General features: G+C 38.4%; 1 protein-coding gene across 2 annotated transcripts in view; it reads left to right on the forward strand.

Moving 5' to 3' along the window:
* MROH9 (maestro heat like repeat family member 9) overlaps window positions 1–22,185 on the forward strand; it is a 150,504-nt gene that overhangs the window by 87,841 nt on the left and 40,478 nt on the right. Inside the window, exons 20-21 of one of the 2 annotated variants that reach the window (XM_059875702.1) lie at window positions 15,929–15,991; window positions 18,118–20,042. In XM_059875702.1, coding sequence (XP_059731685.1) covers window positions 15,929–15,991; window positions 18,118–18,452 — 398 coding nt within the window. In that variant the 3' untranslated portion in view covers window positions 18,453–20,042. Of the gene's footprint in view, window positions 1–15,928; window positions 15,992–18,117; window positions 20,043–22,185 lie in introns of those variants that run through there. The other variant, XM_059875703.1, reaches the window with a different exon arrangement.

Raw genomic sequence — 22,185 nt, forward strand, 5'->3', positions numbered from 1 at the left:
GCAAAAGTTCACTACCATGAACCCTTAAAGAAAGCAGTGATGGGGGGAGGAGCCAAGATGGCGGAGGAGTAGGATGGGGAGAACACTTTGTCCCCCACAAATTCATCAAAAGAGCATCTAAACATCGAGTAAACTCCACAAAACAACTACTGAATGCCGGCAGAGGACATCAGGCACCCAGAAAAGCAACCCAACTCTTCGAAAGGAGAGAGAAGAAATACAGCTCCACCCACCAGAACACCGACACAAGCTTCCCTAACCAGGAAACCTTGACAAGCCACCTGTACAAACCCACACACAGCGAGGAAAAGCCACAATAAAGAGAACTCCACAAACTGCCAGAATACAGAAAGGACACCCCAAACTCAGCAATTTAAACAAGATGAAGAGACAGAGGAATACCCAGCAGGTAAAGGAACAGGATAAATGCCCACCAAACCAAACAAAAGAGGAAGAGATAGGGAATCTACCTGATAAAGAATTCCAAATAATGATAGTGAAATTGATCCAAAATCTTGAAATTAAAATAGAATCACAGATAAATAGCCTGGAGACAAGGATTGAGAAGATGCAAGAAAGGTTTAACAAGGACCTAGAAGAAATAAAAAAGAGTCAATATATAATGAATAATGCAATAAATGAAATTAAAAACACTCTGGAGGCAACAAATAGTAGAATAACAGAGGCAGAAGATAGGATTAGTGAATTAGAAGATAGAATGGTAGAAATAAATGAATCAGAGAGGATAAAAGAAAAACGAATTAGAAGAAATGAGGACAATCTCAGAGACCTCCAGGACAATATTAAACGCTACAACATTCGAATCATAGGGGTTCCAGAAGAAGAAGACAAAAAGAAAGACCATGAGAAAATACTTGAGGAGATAATAGTTGAAAACTTCCCTAAAATGGGGAAGGAAATAATCACCCAAGTTCAAGAAACCCAGAGAGTCCCAAATAGGATAAACCCAAGGTGAAACACCCCAAGACACATATTAATCAAATTAACAAAGATCAAACACAAAGAACAAATATTAAAAGCAGCAAGGGAAAAACAACAAATAACACACAAGGGAATTCCCATAAGGATAACAGCTGATCTTTCAATAGAAACTCTTCAAGCCAGGAGGGAATGGCAAGACATACTTAAAATGATGAAAGAAAATAACCCACAGCCCAGATTATTGTACCCAGCAAGGATCTCATTCAAGTATGAAGGAGAAATCAAAAGCTTCTCAGACAAGCAAAAGCTGAGAGAATTCTGCACCACCAAACCAGCTCTCCAACAAATACTAAAGGATATTCTCTAGACAGGAAACACAAAAATGGTGTATAAATTCGAACCCAAAACAATAAAGTAAATGGCAACAGGATCATACTTATCAGTAATTACCTTAAATATAAATGGGTTGAATGCCCCAACCAAAAGACAAAGACTGGCTGAATGGATACAAAAACAAGACCCCTACATATGTTGTCTACAAGAGACCCACCTCAAAACAGGGGACACATACAGACTGAAAGTGAAGGGCTGGAAAAAGATTTTGCATGCAAATAGGGACCAAAAGAAAGCAGGAGTAGCAATACTCATATCAGATAAAATAGACTTTAAAACAAAGGCTGTGAAAAGAGACAAAGATGGTCACTACACAATGATCAAAGGATCAATCCAAGAAGAAGATATAACAATTATAAATATATATGCACCCAACACGGGAGCACCGCAGTATGTAAGACAAATGCTAACAAGTATGAAAGGAGAAATTAACAATAACACAATAATAGTGGGAGACTTTAATACCCCACTCACATCTATGGATAGAGCAACTAAACAGAAAATTAACAAGGAAACACAAACTTTAAATGATACAATAGACCAGTTAGACCTAATTGATATCTATAGGACATTTCATCCCAAAACAATGAATTTCACCTTTTTCTCAAGCGCACATGGAACCTTCTCCAGGATAGATCACATCCTGGGCCATAAAGCTAGCCTTGGTAAATTCAAAAAATAGAAATCATTCCAAGCATCTTTTCTGACCACAATGCAGTAAGATTAGATCTCAATTACAGGAGAAAAACTATTAAAAATTCCAACATATGGAGGCTGAACAACATGCTGCTGAATAACCAACAAATCACAGAAGAAATCAAAAAAGAAATCAAAATTTGCATAGAAATGAATGAAAATGAAAACACAACAACCCAAAACCTGTGGGACACGGTAAAAGCAGTCCTAAGGGGAAAGTTCATAGCAATACAAGCACACCTCAAGAAACAAGAAAAAAGTCAAATAAATAACCTAACTCTACACCTAAAGCAACTAGAAAAGGAAGAAATGAAGAACCCCAGGGTTAGTAGAAGGAAAGAAATCTTAAAAATTAGAGCAGAAATAAATGCAAAAGAAACAAAAGAGACCATAGCAAAAATCAACAAAACCAAAAGCTGGTTCTTTGAAAGGATAAGTAAAATTGGCAAACCATTAGCCAGACTCATCAAGAAACAAAGGGAGAAAAATCAAATCAATAAAATTAGAAATGAAAATGGAGAGATCACAACAGACAACACAGAAATACAAAGGATCGTAAGGGACTACTATCAACAATTATATGCCAATAAAATGGACAACATGGAAGAAATGGACAAATTCTTAGAAAAGTACAACTTTCCAAAACTCGACCAGGAAGAAATAGAAAATCTTAACAGACCCATCACAAGCACGGAAATTGAAACTGTAATCAAAAATCTTCCAGCAAACAAAAGCCCAGGTCCAGACGGCTTCACAGCTGAATTCTACCAAAAATTTAGAGAAGAGCTAACACCTATCCTGCTCAAACTCTTCCAGAAAATTGCAGAGGAAGGTAAACTTCCAAACTCATTCTATGAGGCCACCATCACCCTAATACCAAAACCTGACAAAGATCCCACAAAAAAAGAAAACTACAGGCCAATATCACTGATGAACATAGATGCAAAAATCCTTAACAAAATTCTAGCAATCAGAATCCAACAACACATTAAAAAGATCATACACCATGACCAAGTGGGCTTTATCCCAGGGATGCAAGGATTCTTCAATATCCGCAAATCAATCAATGTAATACACCACATTAACAAATTGAAAAATAAAAACCATATGATTATCTCAATAGATGCAGAGAAAGCCTTTGAGAAAATTCAACACCCATTTATGATAAAAACTTTCCAGAAAGCAGGAATAGAAGGAACATACCTCAACATAATAAAAGCTATATATGACAAACCCACAGCAAACATTATCCTCAATGGTGAAAAATTGAAAGCATTTCCTCCAAAGTCAGGAACAAGACAAGGGTTCCCACTTTCACCATTACTATTCAACATAGTTTTGGAAGTTTTGGCCACAGCAATCAGAGCAGAAAAAGAAATAAAAGGAATCCAAATTGGAAAAGAAGAAGTAAAACTCTCACTATTTGCAGATGACATGATCCTCTACATAGAAAACCCTAAAGACTCCACCAGAAAATTACTAGAAATAATCAATGACTATAGTAAAGTTGCAGGATATAAAATCAACACACAGAAATCCCTTGCATTCCTATACACTAATAATGAGAAAACAGAAAGAGAAATTAAGGAAACAGTTCCATTCACCATTGCAATGGAAAGAATAAAATACTTAGCAATATATCTACCTAAAGAAACTAAAGACCTATATATAGAAAACTATAAAATACTGGTGAAAGAAATCGAAGAGGACACTAATAGATGGAGAAATATACCATGTTCATGGATTGGAAGAATCAATATAGTGAAAATGAGTATACTACCCAAAGCAATTTATAGATTCAATGCAATCCCTATCAAGCTACCAACAGTATTCTTCACAGAGCTAGAACAAATAATTTCACAATTTGTATGGAAATACAAAAAACCTCGAATAGCCAAAGTGATCCTGAGGAAGAAGAATGGAACTGGAGGAATCAACCTACCTGACTTCAGGCTCTACTACAAAGCCACAGTTATCAAGACAGTATGGTACTGGCACAAAGACAGAAATATAGATCAATGGAACAAAGTAGAAAGCCCAGAGATAAATCCACGCACATATGGACACCTTATCTTTGACAAAGGAGGCAAGAATATACAATGGATTAAAGACAATCTCTTTAACAAGTGGTGCTGGGAAATCTGGTCAACCACTTGTAAAAGAATGAAACTAGACCACTTTCTAACACCATACACAAAAATAAACTCAAAATGGATTAAAGATCTCAACATAAGACCAGAAACTATAAAACTCCTAAAGGAGAACATAGGCAAAACACTCTCTGACATACATCACAGCAGGATCCTCTATGACCCACCTCCCAGAATATTGGAAATAAAAGCAAAAATAAACAAATGGGACCTAATTAACCTTAAAAGCTTCTGCACATCAAAGGAAACTATTAGCAAGGTGAAAAGACAGCCTTCAGAATGGGAGAAAATAATAGCAAATGAAGCAACCGACAAACAACTAATCTCAAAAATATACAAGCAACTCCTACAGCTCAACTCCAGAAAAATAAATGACCCAATCAAAAAATGGGCCAAAGAACTAAATAGACATTTCTCCAAAGAAGACATACAGATGGCTAACAAACACATGAAAAGATGCTCAACATCACTCATTATCAGAGAAATGCAAATCAAAACCACTATGAGGTACCATTTCACACCAGTCAGAATGGCTGCGATCCAAAAGTCTACAAATAATAAATGCTGGAGAGGGTGTGGAGAAAAGGGAACCCTCTTACACTGTTGGTGGGAATGCAAACTAGTACAGCCACTATGGAGAACAGTGTGGAGATTCCTTAAAAAACTGGAAATAGAACTGCCTTATGATCCAGCAATCCCACTGCTGGGCATACACACTGAGGAAACCAGAAGGGAAAGAGACACGTACCCCAATGTTTATAATAGCCAGGACATGGAAGCAACCTAGATGTCCATCAGCAGATGAATGGATAAGAAAGCTTTGGTACATATACACAATGGAGTATTACTCAGCCATTAAAAAGAATACATTTGAACCAGTTCTAATGAGGTGGATTAAACTGGAGCCTATTATACAGAGTGAAGTAAGCCAGAAGGAAAAACACCAATACAGTATACTAACACATATATATGGAATTTAGAAAGATGGTAACAATAACCCTGTGTACGAGACAGCAAAAGAGACAGTGATGTATAGAACAGTCTTATGGACTCTGTGGGAGAGGGAGAGGGTGGGAAGATTTGGGAGAATGGCATTGAAACATGTAAAATATCATGTATGAAACGAGATGCCAGTCCAGGTTCTATGCACGATACTGGATGCTTGGGGCTAGTGCACTGGGACGACCCAGAGGGATGGTATGGGGAGGGAGGAGGGAGGAGGGTTCAGGATGGGGAACACATGTATACCTGTGGTGGATTCATTTTGATATTTGGCAAAACTAATACAATTATGTAAAGTTTAAAAATAAAATTAAATTAAAAAAAAAAAGAAAGCAGTGATGGATGGAATTAGCCAACTAAAGAAGGAATGGATAAATTATTGCATAAGAACATCCAGATGTTCAAGCTGGATTTATAAAAGGCAGAGGAATCAAAGATCAAATTGTCAACATCGGTTGGATCATCGAAAAAGCGAGAGAGTTCCAGAAAAACAGCTTCTGCTTTAGTGACTATGCCAAAGCCTTTGACTGTGTGGATCACAGCAAACTGTGGAAATTTCTTAAAGAGATGGGAATATAAGACCACCTGACCTGCCTTCTGAGAAATCTGTATGCAGGTCAAGAAGCAACAGTTAGAACTGGACATGGAACAACAGACTGGTTCAAATCAGCAAAGAAGTACATCAAGGCTGTGTATTGTCACCCTGCTTATTTAACTTATAGGCAGAGTACATCCCAAGAAGGCAACGGTACCCCACTCCACTACTCTTGCCTAGAGAATCCTATGGACAGAGAAGCCTGATGGGCTGCAGTCCATGGTGTCGCTAGGAGCTGGACACGACTGAGCAGACTTCACTTTCACTTTTCACTTTCATGCATTGGAGAAGGAAATGGCAACCCACTCCAGTGTTCTTTCCTGGAGAATCCCAGGGACGGGGGAGCCTGGTGGGCTGCTGTCTATGGGGTCACACAGAGTTGGATATGACTGAAGTGACTTAGCAGCAGCAGCAGCAGAGTACATCATGAGAAATGTGGGGCTGTATGAATAAAAAGCTGGAATCAAGATTGCCAGGAGAAATATCAATAACGTCAGATATACAATTGATACCACACTTACAACAGGAGGCAAAGAAGAACTGAAAAGCCTCTTGATGAAAGTGAAAGAGGAGAGGGAAAAAGTTGGCTTAAATGTCAACATTCAGAAAACTAAGATCATGGCATCCGGTCCCATCACTTCATGGCAAGTAGATGAGGAAACAATGGAAACAGTGACAGACTTTATTTTTGGGGGCTCCAAAATCAATGCAGATGGTGACTGCAGCCATGAAATTAAAAGACCCTTGCTCCTTGGAAGAAAGGTTATGACCAACCTAGACGGCATATTAAAAGGCAGAGACATTACTTTGCCAACAAAGGTCCATCTAGTCAAAGCTATGGTTTTTCCAGTAGTCATGTATGGATGTGAGAGTTGGACTATAAAGAAAGCTGAGCACTGAAGAATTGATGCTTTTGAACTGTGGTGTTGGAGAATACTCTTGAGAGTCCCTTGGCCTACAAAGAGATCCAACCAGTCCATCCTAAAGGAAATCAGTCCTGAATATTCATTGGAAGAACTAATGCTGAAGCTGAAACTCCAACACTTTGGCCACCTGATGTGAAGAGCTGACTCATTTGAAAAGACCCTGATTATGGGAAAAATTGAAGGTGGGAGGAGAAGGGGACGACAGAGGATGAGATGGTCGGATGGCATCACCAACTCAATGGACATAAGTTTGAGTAAACTCTGGGACTTGCTGATAGACAGGGGGGCCTGGCATGCTGCAGTCCATGGGGTTGCAAAGAGTTGGACACGACTGAGTGACTGAACTGAACTGAAGAACATACAGTATCTGCTAAACAGTAGGACTTCCAGCTCCCAATCCATTTTTCACTATTTTTTACATTTCTCCATGCCTCTGAAAACTGTGTTTTATATCCCCCAGGCTCCCTTGTCTGCTTGCTTCAGGTTCATATAGCATTTAATGTCCATTAATGCATTTAATGTTACAGGAGTATGCTTAATATTCAGTAATAATTGTAACAGTACTAGTCACAACTTATCCCATCTAGAATTCCCTCTGAGCCCCCATTGAGAAATATTAATCAGTAAATTAAATACAATTATAATTTAAAAAATAGATAATTCCATAGATCTTGACAAGTTGATTCTGGATGTATGTGGACGTTCAAGACCAACATGTGAGATATAAGTAACAAATTGTAGACGATCTGTTACTCACTCAAGGAAAGATGAGACCTGTGAAACAGTATAGAAAGCCTAGAAACAGATCTACACATACAAAAACACCTAATATAAATATTAGAACTGACAATGTATATCAGATCAGAAATGATGGGCTGTCAAATAAAAAGTGCTAGGACAATGGAAATGCGCACACACACACACACACACACACAAATTCCTACCTTACAACCATACAAAAATCAGTTCAAAGTGTATCAGATCATGTTAATGGAAGGAAGGAAGATCTAAAAAGAAACTTTAAAATGTATGCAGTATTTCCATGAAGGACTTGCAAGCATTACTGAAATACACAAAGAAAAAATAAATAGAAAAGTATAAGTGACATTTTATGGAAAGAATCAAATTTTAAATGTGTCAGTTCAGTTCAGTCACTCAGTCATGTCCAACTCTGCAACCCCATGGACTGCAGCACACCAGGCCTCCCTGTCCATCACAAACTCCTGGAGTTTACTCAAACTCATGTCCATTGAGTTGATGATGCCATCCAAGCATCTAAACTTTTGTGGAACCCTTCTCCTCCCACCTTCAATCTTTCCCTGCATCAGGGTCTTTTCCAATGAGTCAGCTCTTCACTTCAGGTGGCCAAAGTATTGGAGTTTCAGCTTCAACATCAGCCCTTTCAATGAATATTCAGGACCCATTTACTTTAGGATGGATTGGTTGAATCTCCTGGCAATCCAAGGGATTCTCAAGAGTCTTCTCCAACACCACAGTTCAAAAACATCAATTCTTCAGTGCTCAGCTTTCTTTATAGTCCAACTCTCACATCCATACATGACTACTGGAAAAACCATAGCTTTGACTAGATGGACCTTTGTTGGCAAAGTAATGTCTCTGCTTTTGAATATGCTGTCTACTTTGGTCATAACTTTTCTTCCAAGGTGTAAACGTCTTTTAATTTCATGGCTGTAGTCACCATCTGCAGTGATTTTGGAACCCCAAAAAATAAAGTCTGCCACTGTTTCCCCATCTATTTCCCATGAAGTGATGGGACTGGATGCATGATCTTAGTTTTCTGAATGTTGAGCATATCTGAGGTTATTGATATTTCTCCCTGCAATCTTGATTCCAGCTTGTGCTTCCTCCAGCCCAGGTTTCCCATAATGTAGTCGGCATTTAGGGTTTCCCTTGTGGCTCAACTGATAAAGAATTCGCCTGCAATGTGGGAGACCTGGGTTCTATCCTTGGGATGGGAAGATCCCCTGGAGAAGGGAATGGCTACCCACTCCAGTATTCTGGCCTGGAGAATTCCATGGACTCTATAGTCCATGGGGTCGCAAAGAGTCGGACACAACTGAGCGACCTTCACTTCACTTCACTCTGCATATAAGTCAAATAAGCAGGGTGACAATATACAGCCTGGACGTACTCCTTTTCCTATTTGGAACCAGTCTGTTGTTCCATGTCCAGCTCTAACTGTTGCTTCTTGACCTGCATACAGGTTTCTCAAGAGGCAGGTCAGGTGTCTGGTATTCCCATCTCTTTCAGAATTTTCCACAGTTTATTTTGGTCCACACAGTCAAAGGCTTTGTCATAGTAAATAAAGCAGAAATAGATGTTCTTCTGGAACTCTCTTGCTTTTTTGATGATCCAGCAGATGTTGGCAATTTGATCTCTGGTTCCTCTGCCTTTTCTCAAGCGAGCTTGAGCATCTGGAAGTTCACGGTTTATGTATTGTTGAAGCCTGGCTTGGAGAATTTTGAGCATTACTTTGCTAGTGTGTGAGATGAATGCAATTGTGCGGTAGTTTGAGCATTCTTTGGCATTGCCTTTCTTTGGGATTGGAATGAAAACTGATTTTTTCCAGTCCTGTGGCCACTGCTGAGTTTTCCCAATTTGCTGGCATATAGAGTGCAGCACTTTCACAGCATCATCTTTTAGGATTTCAAATAGCTCGACTGGAATTTCATCACCTCCACTAGTTTTGTTCATAGTGATGTTTCTGAAGGCCCACTTGACTTCACATTCCAGAATGTCTGGCTCTAGATGAGTGATCACACCATCATCATTATCTGGGTCATGAAAATCTTTTTTGTACAGTTCTTCTGTGTATTCTTGCCACCTCTTCTTAATATCTTCTACGAGAGTACTGGAGTGGGTTGCCATTGCCTTCTCCCTTCTTAATATCTTCTGCTTCTGTTAGATCCATACCATTTCTGTCCTTTAATTGTTTCCTAAATCAGTTTGTACAAGGAATGAGATGCCGATTAAAATACCACTGGGACTTTTTTCAAAACTGACATGCTAATTTTAAAATTGATGTAGAAAAGTTACCATGCAGGAATATCCAGGAAGTTCTAACCAAAAAAGAAAGCGGACTAGCCTTATCAGATATTACTATAGCTACAATGGGGCTTCCTGGTGGCTCAGTTAAGAATCCACCTGCAATGCAGGAGACCTGGGTTCGATCCTGGAGTCCGAAAGATCCCCTGGAAGAAGGTAGAATACTACTACTGCAGTGTTCTTGACTGGAGAATTCCATGGATAGAGGAGCCTGGTGGGCTATGGTGTCACAAAGAGTCAGGCATGACTAAGCAACTAACACAACAGTAATTATAATCATGTGGAATAAATAGGAAAATGGAATAAAATACAATCCAAAAATAACTGCTAAAACATACAATTTTTTAAAGTGAATCATTGTTTTTAAGTACTAGTGATGAAAATATGAAATATTCCTTAAATGGTTTGGGAACATCCGGTGAGCCATCTGGAATTTTTTTGATCACTTTATCCCTCTTTTAATTTTTACATTAGATAAATTCCAGATGGTCAAAGGCTCAGATACTAAAACTGAAACCATAATAATAAATAAAAGTAAACAAAATGTAGAAGAATTTGCTTTATAATCATGGGGTAGGTAAGATTATTCTAAGTAAAAGTAAAAGTCGTAAAGAAAAAATTGACACACTATTCAGAAGTAAACATTTCTGCAAGTAAAAACCACTGTAAACAAAATCAAAAGGCAAATTGTAATAAAACATGTTTATAACACATATCATATATAAAAGATGAATAAGTTCTTACTGGTAGCTCAGCTGGTAAGGAATCTGCGTGCAATGCAGGAGACCTTGGTTTGACCCTGGGTCAGGAAAATCCCCTGGAGAAGGGTAAGCTACCCATTCCAGTATTCTTGAGCTTCCCTGGTGACTCAGATGGTAAAGAATCTGCCTGAATTCGGAAGACCTGTGTTCGATCCCTGGTTTGAGAAGATCCCCTGAAGGAGGGCATAACACCCCACTCCTGTATTCTTGCCTGGAGAATCCCCATGGACAGAGGAGCCTGGCAGGCTACTGTCCATGGGGTCGCAAAGAGTTGGACACAGCTGAGCAACTAAACACGGCATAGCAAAGAATCTTTACAAATCCCTAAGAAAAGAAACAACCCACTAGAAAAATGGACAAAATACAGGAAAAAATTTATTTGGTTCATATACATAAAATTTTCACAGCTTCATTCAAAAAGTGATGCAAACTGAACTGATAAAGTGTTTCCATCCATCGAACTGACAAAGAACAAAACAACAAATTTCTGTCCAGGTTACAGGAAGTAGACAATCACATTACTGGTTAGTGTAAATAGCCACAATGTCTAAGAACAGTTTGGCAATATCCATCCAAATGTGAGATGCATATTCTTTTGACACAATAATCTCCCCCCAAAAGAATTTATCCTATGATATATTCACATATGAGAAGTGATATGTGTATATAGATATTCATTGCATCATTGGATTTATAATGCTATCATTCTTAGCATGTGGTTTTTATCCTTCTTTGTCTTTTCTGATTAACTTCAGCATTTTAGCAGTATTGTGTGTGTGTTAGTCGCTCAGTCATGTCTGACTCTTTGTGACCCCATGGACTGTAGCCCACCAGGCTCCTCTGTCCAAGGGATTTTCCAGGCAAGAATACTGGAGTGAGTTGCTATTTCCTTCTCCAGAGGATATTCCCAACCCAGGAATCGAATCCGGGTCTCCTGCATTGCAGACAGACAATATTAGCAGTATTACACCAAGAAATAAGCAAAAACATAAAGGGTAAAAGGTGTCGCTGGGTTAACCTAATTATGGCTTAAACAAGATAGTAGCTGCTTTCTTTCCCATTTACCAATCCTAGTGTAAGTAGACTAGTGCCAGTTCTTTTGTTGCTCTTGTATTCTCATCATACAGTTTCCTACATCAGATCTAAGATGTTTGCTCTAGCTCCTGCCATCACTTCTATGTAACAGTCAACTGGGAAGGGAAATATATCAAGAGGACACAGCCATCTCTGTAAAGAGTGAATATAACCTACTAAATGATCATTTGCCCAGAACATAGACATGTCACCATACCTAGCTGCAGAGAACTCTTGAAAGTCTAGTCATCTGCTGAACAACCATGTGTCCAGCTAAAACTCACTTTAGTTTTAGTAAGAGAACTAAAGATAAAGAAGTAATTTGACAATAGGGAAAATTAGTATTCTCTGGCATAGGAAATTTTCATTCATTTATTTGTAACCTCAATCTAATTCTAAAAGGAATTACACTGGATTACAAAATTAAGCAAAAGTATGCCAGTTAAGGATACCTCCACAACACAGGGCTTTGTCTTTAAGCATCAGTGTTAAATTCTCAAGCCCATGTTCCACATGTCAATGAGAATATCCCGAGTTTTATTATCTGTAAATCATATTATCAAAATAATGTATTGCTGTGATTTTTGTGATCCCTATTTTAACTGAGGTAGGGGCAATGTGAAATATTGGTGAGAATATATAAGCTTCCATTGAAATCTCAGAATGAATACCCACTAGCCATGTGAACTTCACCAAATTTCTTTATCCCTATGAATTTTTTTCAGGCTTCCCTGGGGGCTCAATGGTAAAGAATCTGCCTGCCAATGCAGGAGATGCAGGTTTGATCCCTGGGTTGGGAAGATGCCCTGGAGAAGGAATTGGCAACCCACTCCAGTCTTCTTGCCTGGAGAATTCCATGGACAGAGGAGCCTGGTGGGGCTACAGTCCATGAGGTCACAAAAGAGTCAGACATGACTTAGTGGCTAAACAATAATAACATGAATTTTTATGATGTGTAAAAGGAAGATAATAAGAATATCAATAAAAATATTTTTTAAGTCTATCTGAAAACATTTAAGAGCTTTTATAAGGCAGTGAAGAGTAGAAAAACTAAAAGAAGTAGGCCTGATATTTGGGGGTTATTTTCCTTTATGGATTTTCCAATTCTATATTCAAAAAGGGTAGTGGGAGGCTGATAAACTATGAAGAAATTTTAGCTGTTTCACTGAACTGGTGGAACAAAACTTAGAGTGGATTGACAATGAGGAGGGATCCTGGTAAAAACACCCAAGTTTTCCACTCGATCCCTGATGTCTCTACCCTAGGAGTAAGAGTAAACTAAAAATATACCAACCCTTATAATTATCGAATCTTTGAATATCTAACTCCATGGTCTAATTAAGGAGATATACTTCTAGCCCTACTGCCTGCCAAAAAAGCAAAAACAAATCCTCTCTGGGAGAAGATAAAATGCTCAGAGACTAACAGTATCAACACAAATCTGTATACACTATAACTGATATTTAATTTAAAAAATCATTTAGATTTTTTTTAATTACAAGGAAGAACAGTAGAAACAGAATCTAGTACATGCGGTTATTCAACTTTATCAGATATGAACTTTAAAATAAATATGATTAGTATGTTCAAAAGATTACACAATGAGATAGAATGCAGATCTCAATGAATGAAGTTAGCAGCAGATTAGAAAGAACTGAAATGAGATTAAGAGAATTAGAAATGTCAGAATAAACCAACACAACATTGTACTTATCCTTCAATTTAAAATAAATAAATTTAGGAAGAGAAAAAATAGAAATGTCAGAATAAAATATTCAGCCTCAAGATCAAAACTTGAAAAGATAAAAATGGAAAATATGAAAAAAGCATAAGAACATGAGATATGGTTAAAAGGCCTAATATACACTTTCATAAGGATAGTGGAAAAAAAATAAGACTAAATATTTAGAGAGATAATGACCAAGAATTTTTCAAAACTAAAATAAGGTAAAAACAAGAAATAAAATGGGTAAGTTTGGAAAAAAAGAAAATAATACTTCCAAAATTTGCAGATAAATAATTGAGTATTTAGAACATTGGAAAGAATTCATAAAAACTATAGGAATTAAATTTAGCAAGTTTTCTATATATAATACCAATATACAGAAATCAACTGAGTTTCTACACACTTAACAATAAATACTAGAAAATTAATCTTTTAATGCCTAATACATTACACCAAAATTTATCAAATATCCCAAAATAAAACTAAGGAAAGAGGTACAATTCTGAATCATAAACATACATACACACACACAGAAAACAAAACAAAACTAGAAAATTCTGACAAGTTTTTTATTGTAACATGGTCAGCTCTCCTCAACTTGATCGGTATATTTGACACAACTCCAAAAAAAATTTCACCAGGAGTTTTGGGTGTGTATGTATATGAAATATGAGAAGTTGATTCTAATTTTTACATGAAAATTTAAGGGTTTGAGAATAGCCAAGAAAATTTGAAAAAAACCCACAAAGTTGAAGAATTTATACTATCAGATATCAAGACCCATCATATATTAAGGTAATATAGAAATGGCACAATGATAGAATGGAGTTAAGACACTGACCCTCACATAATTTTTGATATAAATGATCCTACAAAGCAATAAGGAGAGGACTTTTTTTTCTCTCTTAATAGTGCTAGATTAATTACATAGGTAATTAATCAACCCCTATTTTATGCCATATAATTGCAGTTGAATTTGAAATACATAAATGCGAAAGGGTAAAACAATAAAGTTTCCAAAAGTAAATATGGGAGAATATCTTTATGACCTTGAGACAGCAAAAATTTCCTATCAGGAGCCCAAAATTCACTAATTGTAAATTGGACTGCAATAAAATTAGAGGACTTCTCTGGTGGACCAGCAGTTAAGAATCCCACCTGCCAGTGCAAGGGTCACAGGTTTGATCCTGGTCTGGAAAGATACCACATGCCTCAGGACAACTAAGCCAGTGTGCCACAGCTGTGGACCCTGTGCTCTAGAGCTTGTGATCCAAACAAGAGAAGCCACCACGAGTTGCCCCCACTAGCCATAACTAGAGAAAAACCCCTGCACAGCAGCAAAGATCCAGCACAGCCAAAAAATAAATAATTCTGCTTATCAAAAAGAAAAGTACAAATGGAAAAGTTTTGCCCTGGGGTAGGAGAAAATGTTTGTAATAGGTGTAATATTTTTAAAAGACTAGTAATCAGAATTTAAAATGCCCCAAAATAAATAATTTTAAAACAACTCAATAGAAAAACAGGCAAGAGACATACAGAACAGATGCTTTGCAAAAGAAATATACAACTGTATATCCAATATACCAAATTATATATCTAATTATATATTCAACATATATAAAATTATATATCCAATTTGTATATCCAATATAATAATACCACCAAATCCATGAGATTGACTGAAAGATTGACTAACAATTATCAAGTGTTAGAAAGGATGGAGAGCAGTAGAAATGTTCGTACAATGCTGGTGGGAGTGAAAATTGGAACAATCACCTTGGCAACTCTTCTGCAGTAATGATTAAAGGTGACCATAAGCATATTTATTAGCTAGTAAGTCCACTCCTAGCTATACACCAAACAGTAATGCATATAAATCTACACCAAAGTTCATGTACAAGAATGCCCACAATAACATCACTATTCATAATAGCCTCAAATTAAAAACAACACACTGTCCATCATAAGCACAATGGCTAAAAAGTGATGCATTAATAAGATGGCATATCATACAAAAAGCATTCAGAAAACTCTTTCTGTGAAGAACCAGATAGGAAATATTTCAGGCTTTGAATACCAGGCTCTGTGGCAACCACTCAACTCTGCTGTTTGTAGGGTGAGAAAAGCTGGAGATGATCCATAAGCAAATAAGCTAATAAGCATGGCTCTGTTTCGAGAGAACACTGCTAACCTCTGTCATGAAGCAATGGAAATGAATGAACTATTGCTATGTTTAAAAACAGGATGAATCTCACAATGTAGTGTTGAGCAAAAGAATGTATTCTGAAAGGTGAAGGAGGAAATTGGGAAGGGCATAAAGGAGGCTCCTAGGATAATGGTAATATTCTATTTAAAGGCCTAAGTGGTAGCTAGAAGTATTCACTCTGGTCATATATTAAGGTGTACAAATGTGATTTGTGCACATTTATATACACACATATATCTCAATAAAGATTTATTAATTATTTTAAATCACTAATTATTCAAGAATAATCTAGAGATGTTTTGCTTTGAAGAAAGCACTGAAGGTAGATACTATCAGATAATGTATTTTCATAATGTATTTTGGGGTAACTTTAATTTTAATTTGTGCATAGGGTACTTGGCAAAATTGGGTGGCCATTTACTGCTCAGAGATGAAATTGATGTCATGCTTGAGGGTAAGTGTTGAAATTATAATGAAATCTTTATATATAGGTCTAAATAACTTCCCTATTTGTGATTCCATTTATATCTGAGCTCTATAGTGATGCCAGGGATGGGAAAGTGCTATAGAGGTAGTTAGGTGGTTAAGGGGAAATCAGTAGAAGGACTGGGATAAGGGGCATATTTTTTTACTTTTTATTCTTTCCCTCTATCTTTCTCTGCTTCAATCTCTCCATCTACCCCTCTCATTATCTAAGACCTAGCTATCATCCTAGAATCCTTAGGAACTACAGAGAGTTAAGAATTCAATCACTCATTAATCCATTCAACAAATATTTATCTGGCATCTACAATATGACAGCACTATTCTAAGAGCAGGACATACAGCAGCAGACAAAGCAAAGTCCCTTCCCTTAGAGAATTTACATTTTAGGAGATAGCAATATGTACTTGCATCAGAAGAGCTTCTCTGATAGCTCAGTTGGTAAAGAATCCACCTGCAATACAAGAGACCCTGGTTTGATCCCTGGTTTGGGAAGACCCCCTGGAGAAGGGAAAGGCTAACTGTATAGTCCATGGGGTCACAGAGTCAGACATGACTGAGTGACTTGGGCTTCCCTGATAGCTCATTTGGTAAAGAATCCGCCTGCAATGCAGGAGACCCCAGTTCTATTCCTGGGTCGGAAAGATCCACTGGAGAAGGGATAGGCTACCCACTCCAGTATTCTTGGGCTTCCCTGGAAGTTCAGATGGTAAAGAATCCACCTGCAATGTGGGAGACCTGGATTCAATCTGGGTTTTGAAGATCCCCTGGAGAAGGGAAAGGCTACCCACTCCAGTATTCTGGCCTGGAGAATTCCATGGACAAAGGAGCCTGGCAGGTGACAGTTCATGGGTTGCAAAGAGTTGGACAGGACGGAGAGACTATCACTCATATGTTGTAATTTGTGTTACATTTGTGTTATGGATTATAGGGTTGCAAAGACTCGGATACGACTGAGTGATTTTCACTTTCACTTTTCAATACTTATTCTATCAAAATGTTTGGATCTCTCTCGGCCTCTGCATATTTCCCCTTCAGGATCAGAATATCAAACAGGTTGCAGCAGAAAACAAGGTGGCTGCCTTCCTTCCTTCTTTTGGTAGCAGACTTTATATTGAAGAGACATTTTAGATTAGTAGAAACTAGATATTTCCTGTATACCTCCTGCCCCCACACATGCACAGCCTCCTCCTGTTACCAACATCTCCCAGCAGAGTAGTATATTTGTTACAATTGATGAACCTACACTGACACATCATTTTCTTCCTTTTTCATTTTTTCATTCACTCATATTTATTGACTGCCTGCTGCCTGGAGAATCCCAGGGACGGGGAAGCCTGGTGGGCTGCCGTCTACGGGGTTGCACAGAGTCGGACACGACTGAAGCGACTTAGCAGCAGCAGCAGCTAAATGCAAAGCACTCTCTCCATGTTGCTCAGATATTTTTGTTTGCTCTCTTCCTCCTCCTCCTGCTCCTTCTCCTTTTTCTCTCATTTCTACATCTATCTGTTTTTTCCTTCTCTATTTCTTTTTATTAAGAAAGAAAATAATAACTTCCCACAAGCTCAGCATCTGGATATAATGATATTTGCATTTTTGTATATATTTAATTGCAGGTATTTTTAAAAAATATAAACTATTGTGTATTTATTTTTTAAACTATCATAACTGTTTTATAATTTTTTCACTTACTCATGTCATAAACATCTTTTCATGCTAAGAAACATGAGTCTACATCATCATGTTAACATGTATGTTCTACTTGGCTTTATGATATTCCATTAATAACTTTAAGCCCTTTCCTGCTGATGAACATTTAGACTGATTCTACTTTTTTCATTATTCTGAGCAATATTGAGCCTATTCATGAATATATGTTTATGCTGTCTAGCAGAATGCTCAACACATAATATGCCCTCAGCACGTAATGAGGTCCAGTGAGGACAGAAGACAAAAACTTCCTGGATGCTATTTGTCTAAGTGACAAACATTAGGGCAGCGGGGCTCCTGTGAAAGGTGGTGAGACTGTTTTGAGTCTGAGATCTTCTCAGACTATGAAAGCAATGCTTTGAATTAATGGCCTGTCTACTGTTACAGCTATTGACCGAGTGATTAGGGATGAAGATCCTGTGATCAGAGAGCTGGCAGAAAAAACAAACAAAATTTTTATGGAAATAGCATATAAATTGACCACTTCAAATATTAAACAAAGCTTCCAAAGACTGTTTAACTTCATCTACTTAAAAAAACTGAAGCTTCTTTATAATTATAACCCGCCCAAGGACCTGACAGGCAGTCCTATGGGGATTAAAGAAATCAGGAGTGATAAAGAAGCCACCACAAAAGATAATTATGAAGATGTATTGGTAAAGAATGAAGGTGCATCGGTAAAGAATGCAAGGTTCCCCAGTGCCTTGGAGCACTCCTCGTAAGAGAAGTGATTTCCTATCTCCCTTGATAACTGGAGTCCTTTTTAGATGCTTTTGTGAAGGATGCAAGAAACTTTTATAGTCTCTTCTTGATCCTCTAACTCAAATGTAGAAATGTCCAGCCTCTCTCTGTCTGACAGTGATTAAAAAGCCTTACTTCATCAAAACCACTAATAAAACTGAAAAAACATATAAGCAAAGTGTTTGATGAGAAACTCTTGGAGCTTGATGTGGTCAATACTTACCTACTGAACATCTTCTAAGTGCCAGACACTGTGCGGGGGTATTTGGATGATGTCAACAAGGTTCCATCCTCAGGAAGACACATGGTATTGTTATTTCCATCCTGCAGTGAATGCTGCCTGTTGTTGTTCAGTTCCTAAGTCAAGTTCGACTCTGTGACCCCATAGACTATAGCATGCCAGACTCCTCTGTATTTCACTATCTCCCAGAGTTTGTTCAAATTCATGTCCATTGAGTCAGTGATACTATCTAACCATCTCATCTTCCGCTGCCCCCTTTTCCTTTTGCCTTCAATCCTTCCCAGCATCAGGTCTTTTCCAATGCGTCAGCTCTTCCCATCAGGTGGCCAAAGTATTGGAGCTTAAGCATCAGTCCTTCCAATGAATATTCAATGTTGATTTCCTTCAGAATTGATTGGTTTGATCTCCTTGTGCAGTATTTACAAAGGAAGAAATAGCATTGCAGGGGAAGAAGATTGAGAGCAGACAAACTATTCCAGATAGAGATATTGAGGCAAGAAGAGTGTTGGGGGAAGCTGGAGACTTTGTTGTGGATACAGATGGTTAAGGAGAGAAGAATAAGGAGAGTTGAAACCTGAGGGGAAGAGTGTGCTCTGCTAATGGCTTTAAACTTTTTGAAATGCAAACTGCATAATCAACATAATTAGTGGTCCCCATTGCCATCAGGATCCTGTTTAACACTTTATTCTGGTTTATAAGAAGGTTGATATATAGATGTTGATCTGCAGTGATCTTGCCTGACTTAAGACTTCGGGTTCATCTTTCACTCATCTCACCTTACCTTCCTCCCACCTGTGTCACATCCTAATATAAACCATCCCAGCGACAGGGACATCTACTTATAGTTAGAGGAAAGCCCCTTTTCCTCCATCACTTCCAGTGCTGTGGGCTTTGGGATGGGTCAACTTGCAGTTCACACACATTTTCATCTCTCTGCCAGCTCACCTCGCTGGTGTGGGGCAGCAGCCACTCTACTTTCCCTTGGGTCTTCCTCCAGCTTCTGTCACTTCTGGGCCAAGTGGGTTGAGTAATGTTTACAAAAGACACCAACTTCTCCTGCAGGACAACTACATCATCAACATCCTCAGTGTCGGAGGCAGCAAGAGACTGACACAGTCCCCAGCTTGTGGGTTCTACCTTATCCCTGCTCTCTACTTTACACCCACCTTCCCTTCCCAGTTGCCTGTCCTGCAGACTTCAAGCTCCAACATCAGATGTGAACACAACAACCTTGCAGAGATTTCTTCACCTGCTTCCACAGCTTCTTACAGTCAAACCTCTGGTTCTGCCTCTCTGATTGAACCCTGACTGATATATCTGAGATGCATTTCCAATCCTCTTTGATCAGATAGTTGGATGTTGTTCCTATGTTTTGCCTTAATGCTCTGAATACCTATTATTAAATTCATCACACTGTAGTGAAATTACTAATGTCTTTCTCTCTCTGCCCCACAAAACTGAAATTTCCTAAAAGGAAATGTTATACGTGGTTAAGTATTCTGGAACTCATAGTCTGGCACCTAATATATGCTCAATGAATACTTGCCAAATGAATAAAATGCTAAAGTGACATATTGCTCTCATGCTTCAATAAAAATTTTCAGATAATTATGAGTGCTACTTCATATTAGAAATGATGACAGAATAGATGATTTCAATTTACCTTTTAACCCATATTATTTCATATCATCCAGATGTCCCAGACCTAACTTTTCCAAATCACAACAAATTTTCTTTCCCACCTTCTAAGCCAGCAGGATACCTACTGTGGTAGGCTGAACAATAACCTCTTTAAAGATAACCAATTCCTAATCCCCAGAATCTACGAGTATGATATTTTACATAGCAAAAGAAAATTTATAGACATGATTAAATGACATGATCTTGAGATGGGGAAATGATTTCTGGATTATCTGGACTGGCCCCATGTAATTGCAAGGCTCTTTATAAGACGAAGATGGAAGTTAGGAAAGATTTTTGAAGATGCAGTGATGCCAGCTTTGAAGAGGAAGATAGGAGCCATGAGGCAAGGAATTCAAGGAATACAACTCTAAAAGCTGAAAAGGGCAAGGAAATGGATCCTCCCCTAGTGCCTCCAGAGTGAGCACAATACTGCCAGCAACTTTGTTTCAGCCCAGTGAAACCCATTTTGGGCATCTGAGTCCCAAAACTATAAGAAAATAAACTGGTACTGTTTTAAGGCACTAATGTGTGGTAATTTGCTAAAGCAGCAGTAGGAAGCTAATATACCTACCTGCTGCTGCTGCTGCTAAGTCACTTCAGTAGTGTCCAACTCTGTGCGACCCCATAGACGGCAGCCCACCAGGCTCCCCCGTCCCTGGGATTCTCCAGGCAAGAACACTGGAGTGGGTTGCCATTTCCTTCTCCAATGCATGAAAGTGAAAAGTGAAAGTGAAGTCACTCAGTCGTGTCTGACTCTTAGCAACCCCGTGGACTGCAGCCTACCAGGCTCCTCTGTCCATGGGATTTTCCAAGCAAGAGTACTGGAGTGGGGTCCCATTGCCTTCTCCATATACCTACCTAGATTTCTACAAAACAAAGCAAGCCAAACCAGTTCATAACCATTCAACCTCGGCCACCCTCAACTCTTCCCTACAAAAATAGACATAACAACAGTGGGCCTTATACAAATGTTGAAAGTGAAAGTGAAGTCGCTTAGTCGTGTCCAACTCTTTGCGACCCCATGGACCGTAGCCCACCAGGCTCCTCCATCCATGGAATTTCCCAGGCAAGAATACTGGAATGGATTGCCATTTCCTTCTCCAGGGGATCTTCCTGACCCAGAGATCGAACTCAGGTCTCCTGTATTGCAGGCAGATGCTTTTTTTTTTTTTTTTTTTACCATATGAGCCACCAGGGAAGCCCTGTTTATACAAATGTTGAGGGTTTTGTAAAAGGTCAGATAATCTGTGATATTTATATGTTCTTTAAAGTCCTGTAGATTGGTGACCAGGGATTTCTTTCTTGCTTTCAGCTACAACAGTAATGTCCTCCATCATTTCCTGGTCCTTTCTGCTGTTTCTCCTGTTCTAATTTTTCTCATTTTAATTCCAGTGTGTCTTGATATGTCACTCTTTGGGTTAACTCTATATGGGACTCTCTGCAACCTCCTGGGATTTAGATGTATGCTTCTTTTCCCAGAGTGGGGAAGTTTTCCGCTTTTATGTCTGTGACCATCACAGCATCAGTTATCTTTTCTTTCAAAGAATAGAAAGAAAGTATAACTTCTGAATACAGAGTTGAGTGGTGGCGGAGTGCACTCAGATAACTGAGTCAGCTAATTACCCAACATGGGCACATGGCTACTCAAGGGGCAATCAATCCCCTTTGGTCTCTAAGTGGCCAAAGTTCTCACCAATAGAAGGTGAGCAGAAGCAAAGTGTATGACTTTAGCCTACTCACTTCCTTTAGCCACCAGCTTCCCTGGTGTCTCGGAGGTTAAAGCGTCTGCC

The sequence above is a fragment of the Bos taurus genome, chromosome 16 (assembly GCF_002263795.3).
Source record: "Bos taurus isolate L1 Dominette 01449 registration number 42190680 breed Hereford chromosome 16, ARS-UCD2.0, whole genome shotgun sequence".
NCBI classification, from domain to species: domain Eukaryota; kingdom Metazoa; phylum Chordata; class Mammalia; order Artiodactyla; family Bovidae; genus Bos; species Bos taurus.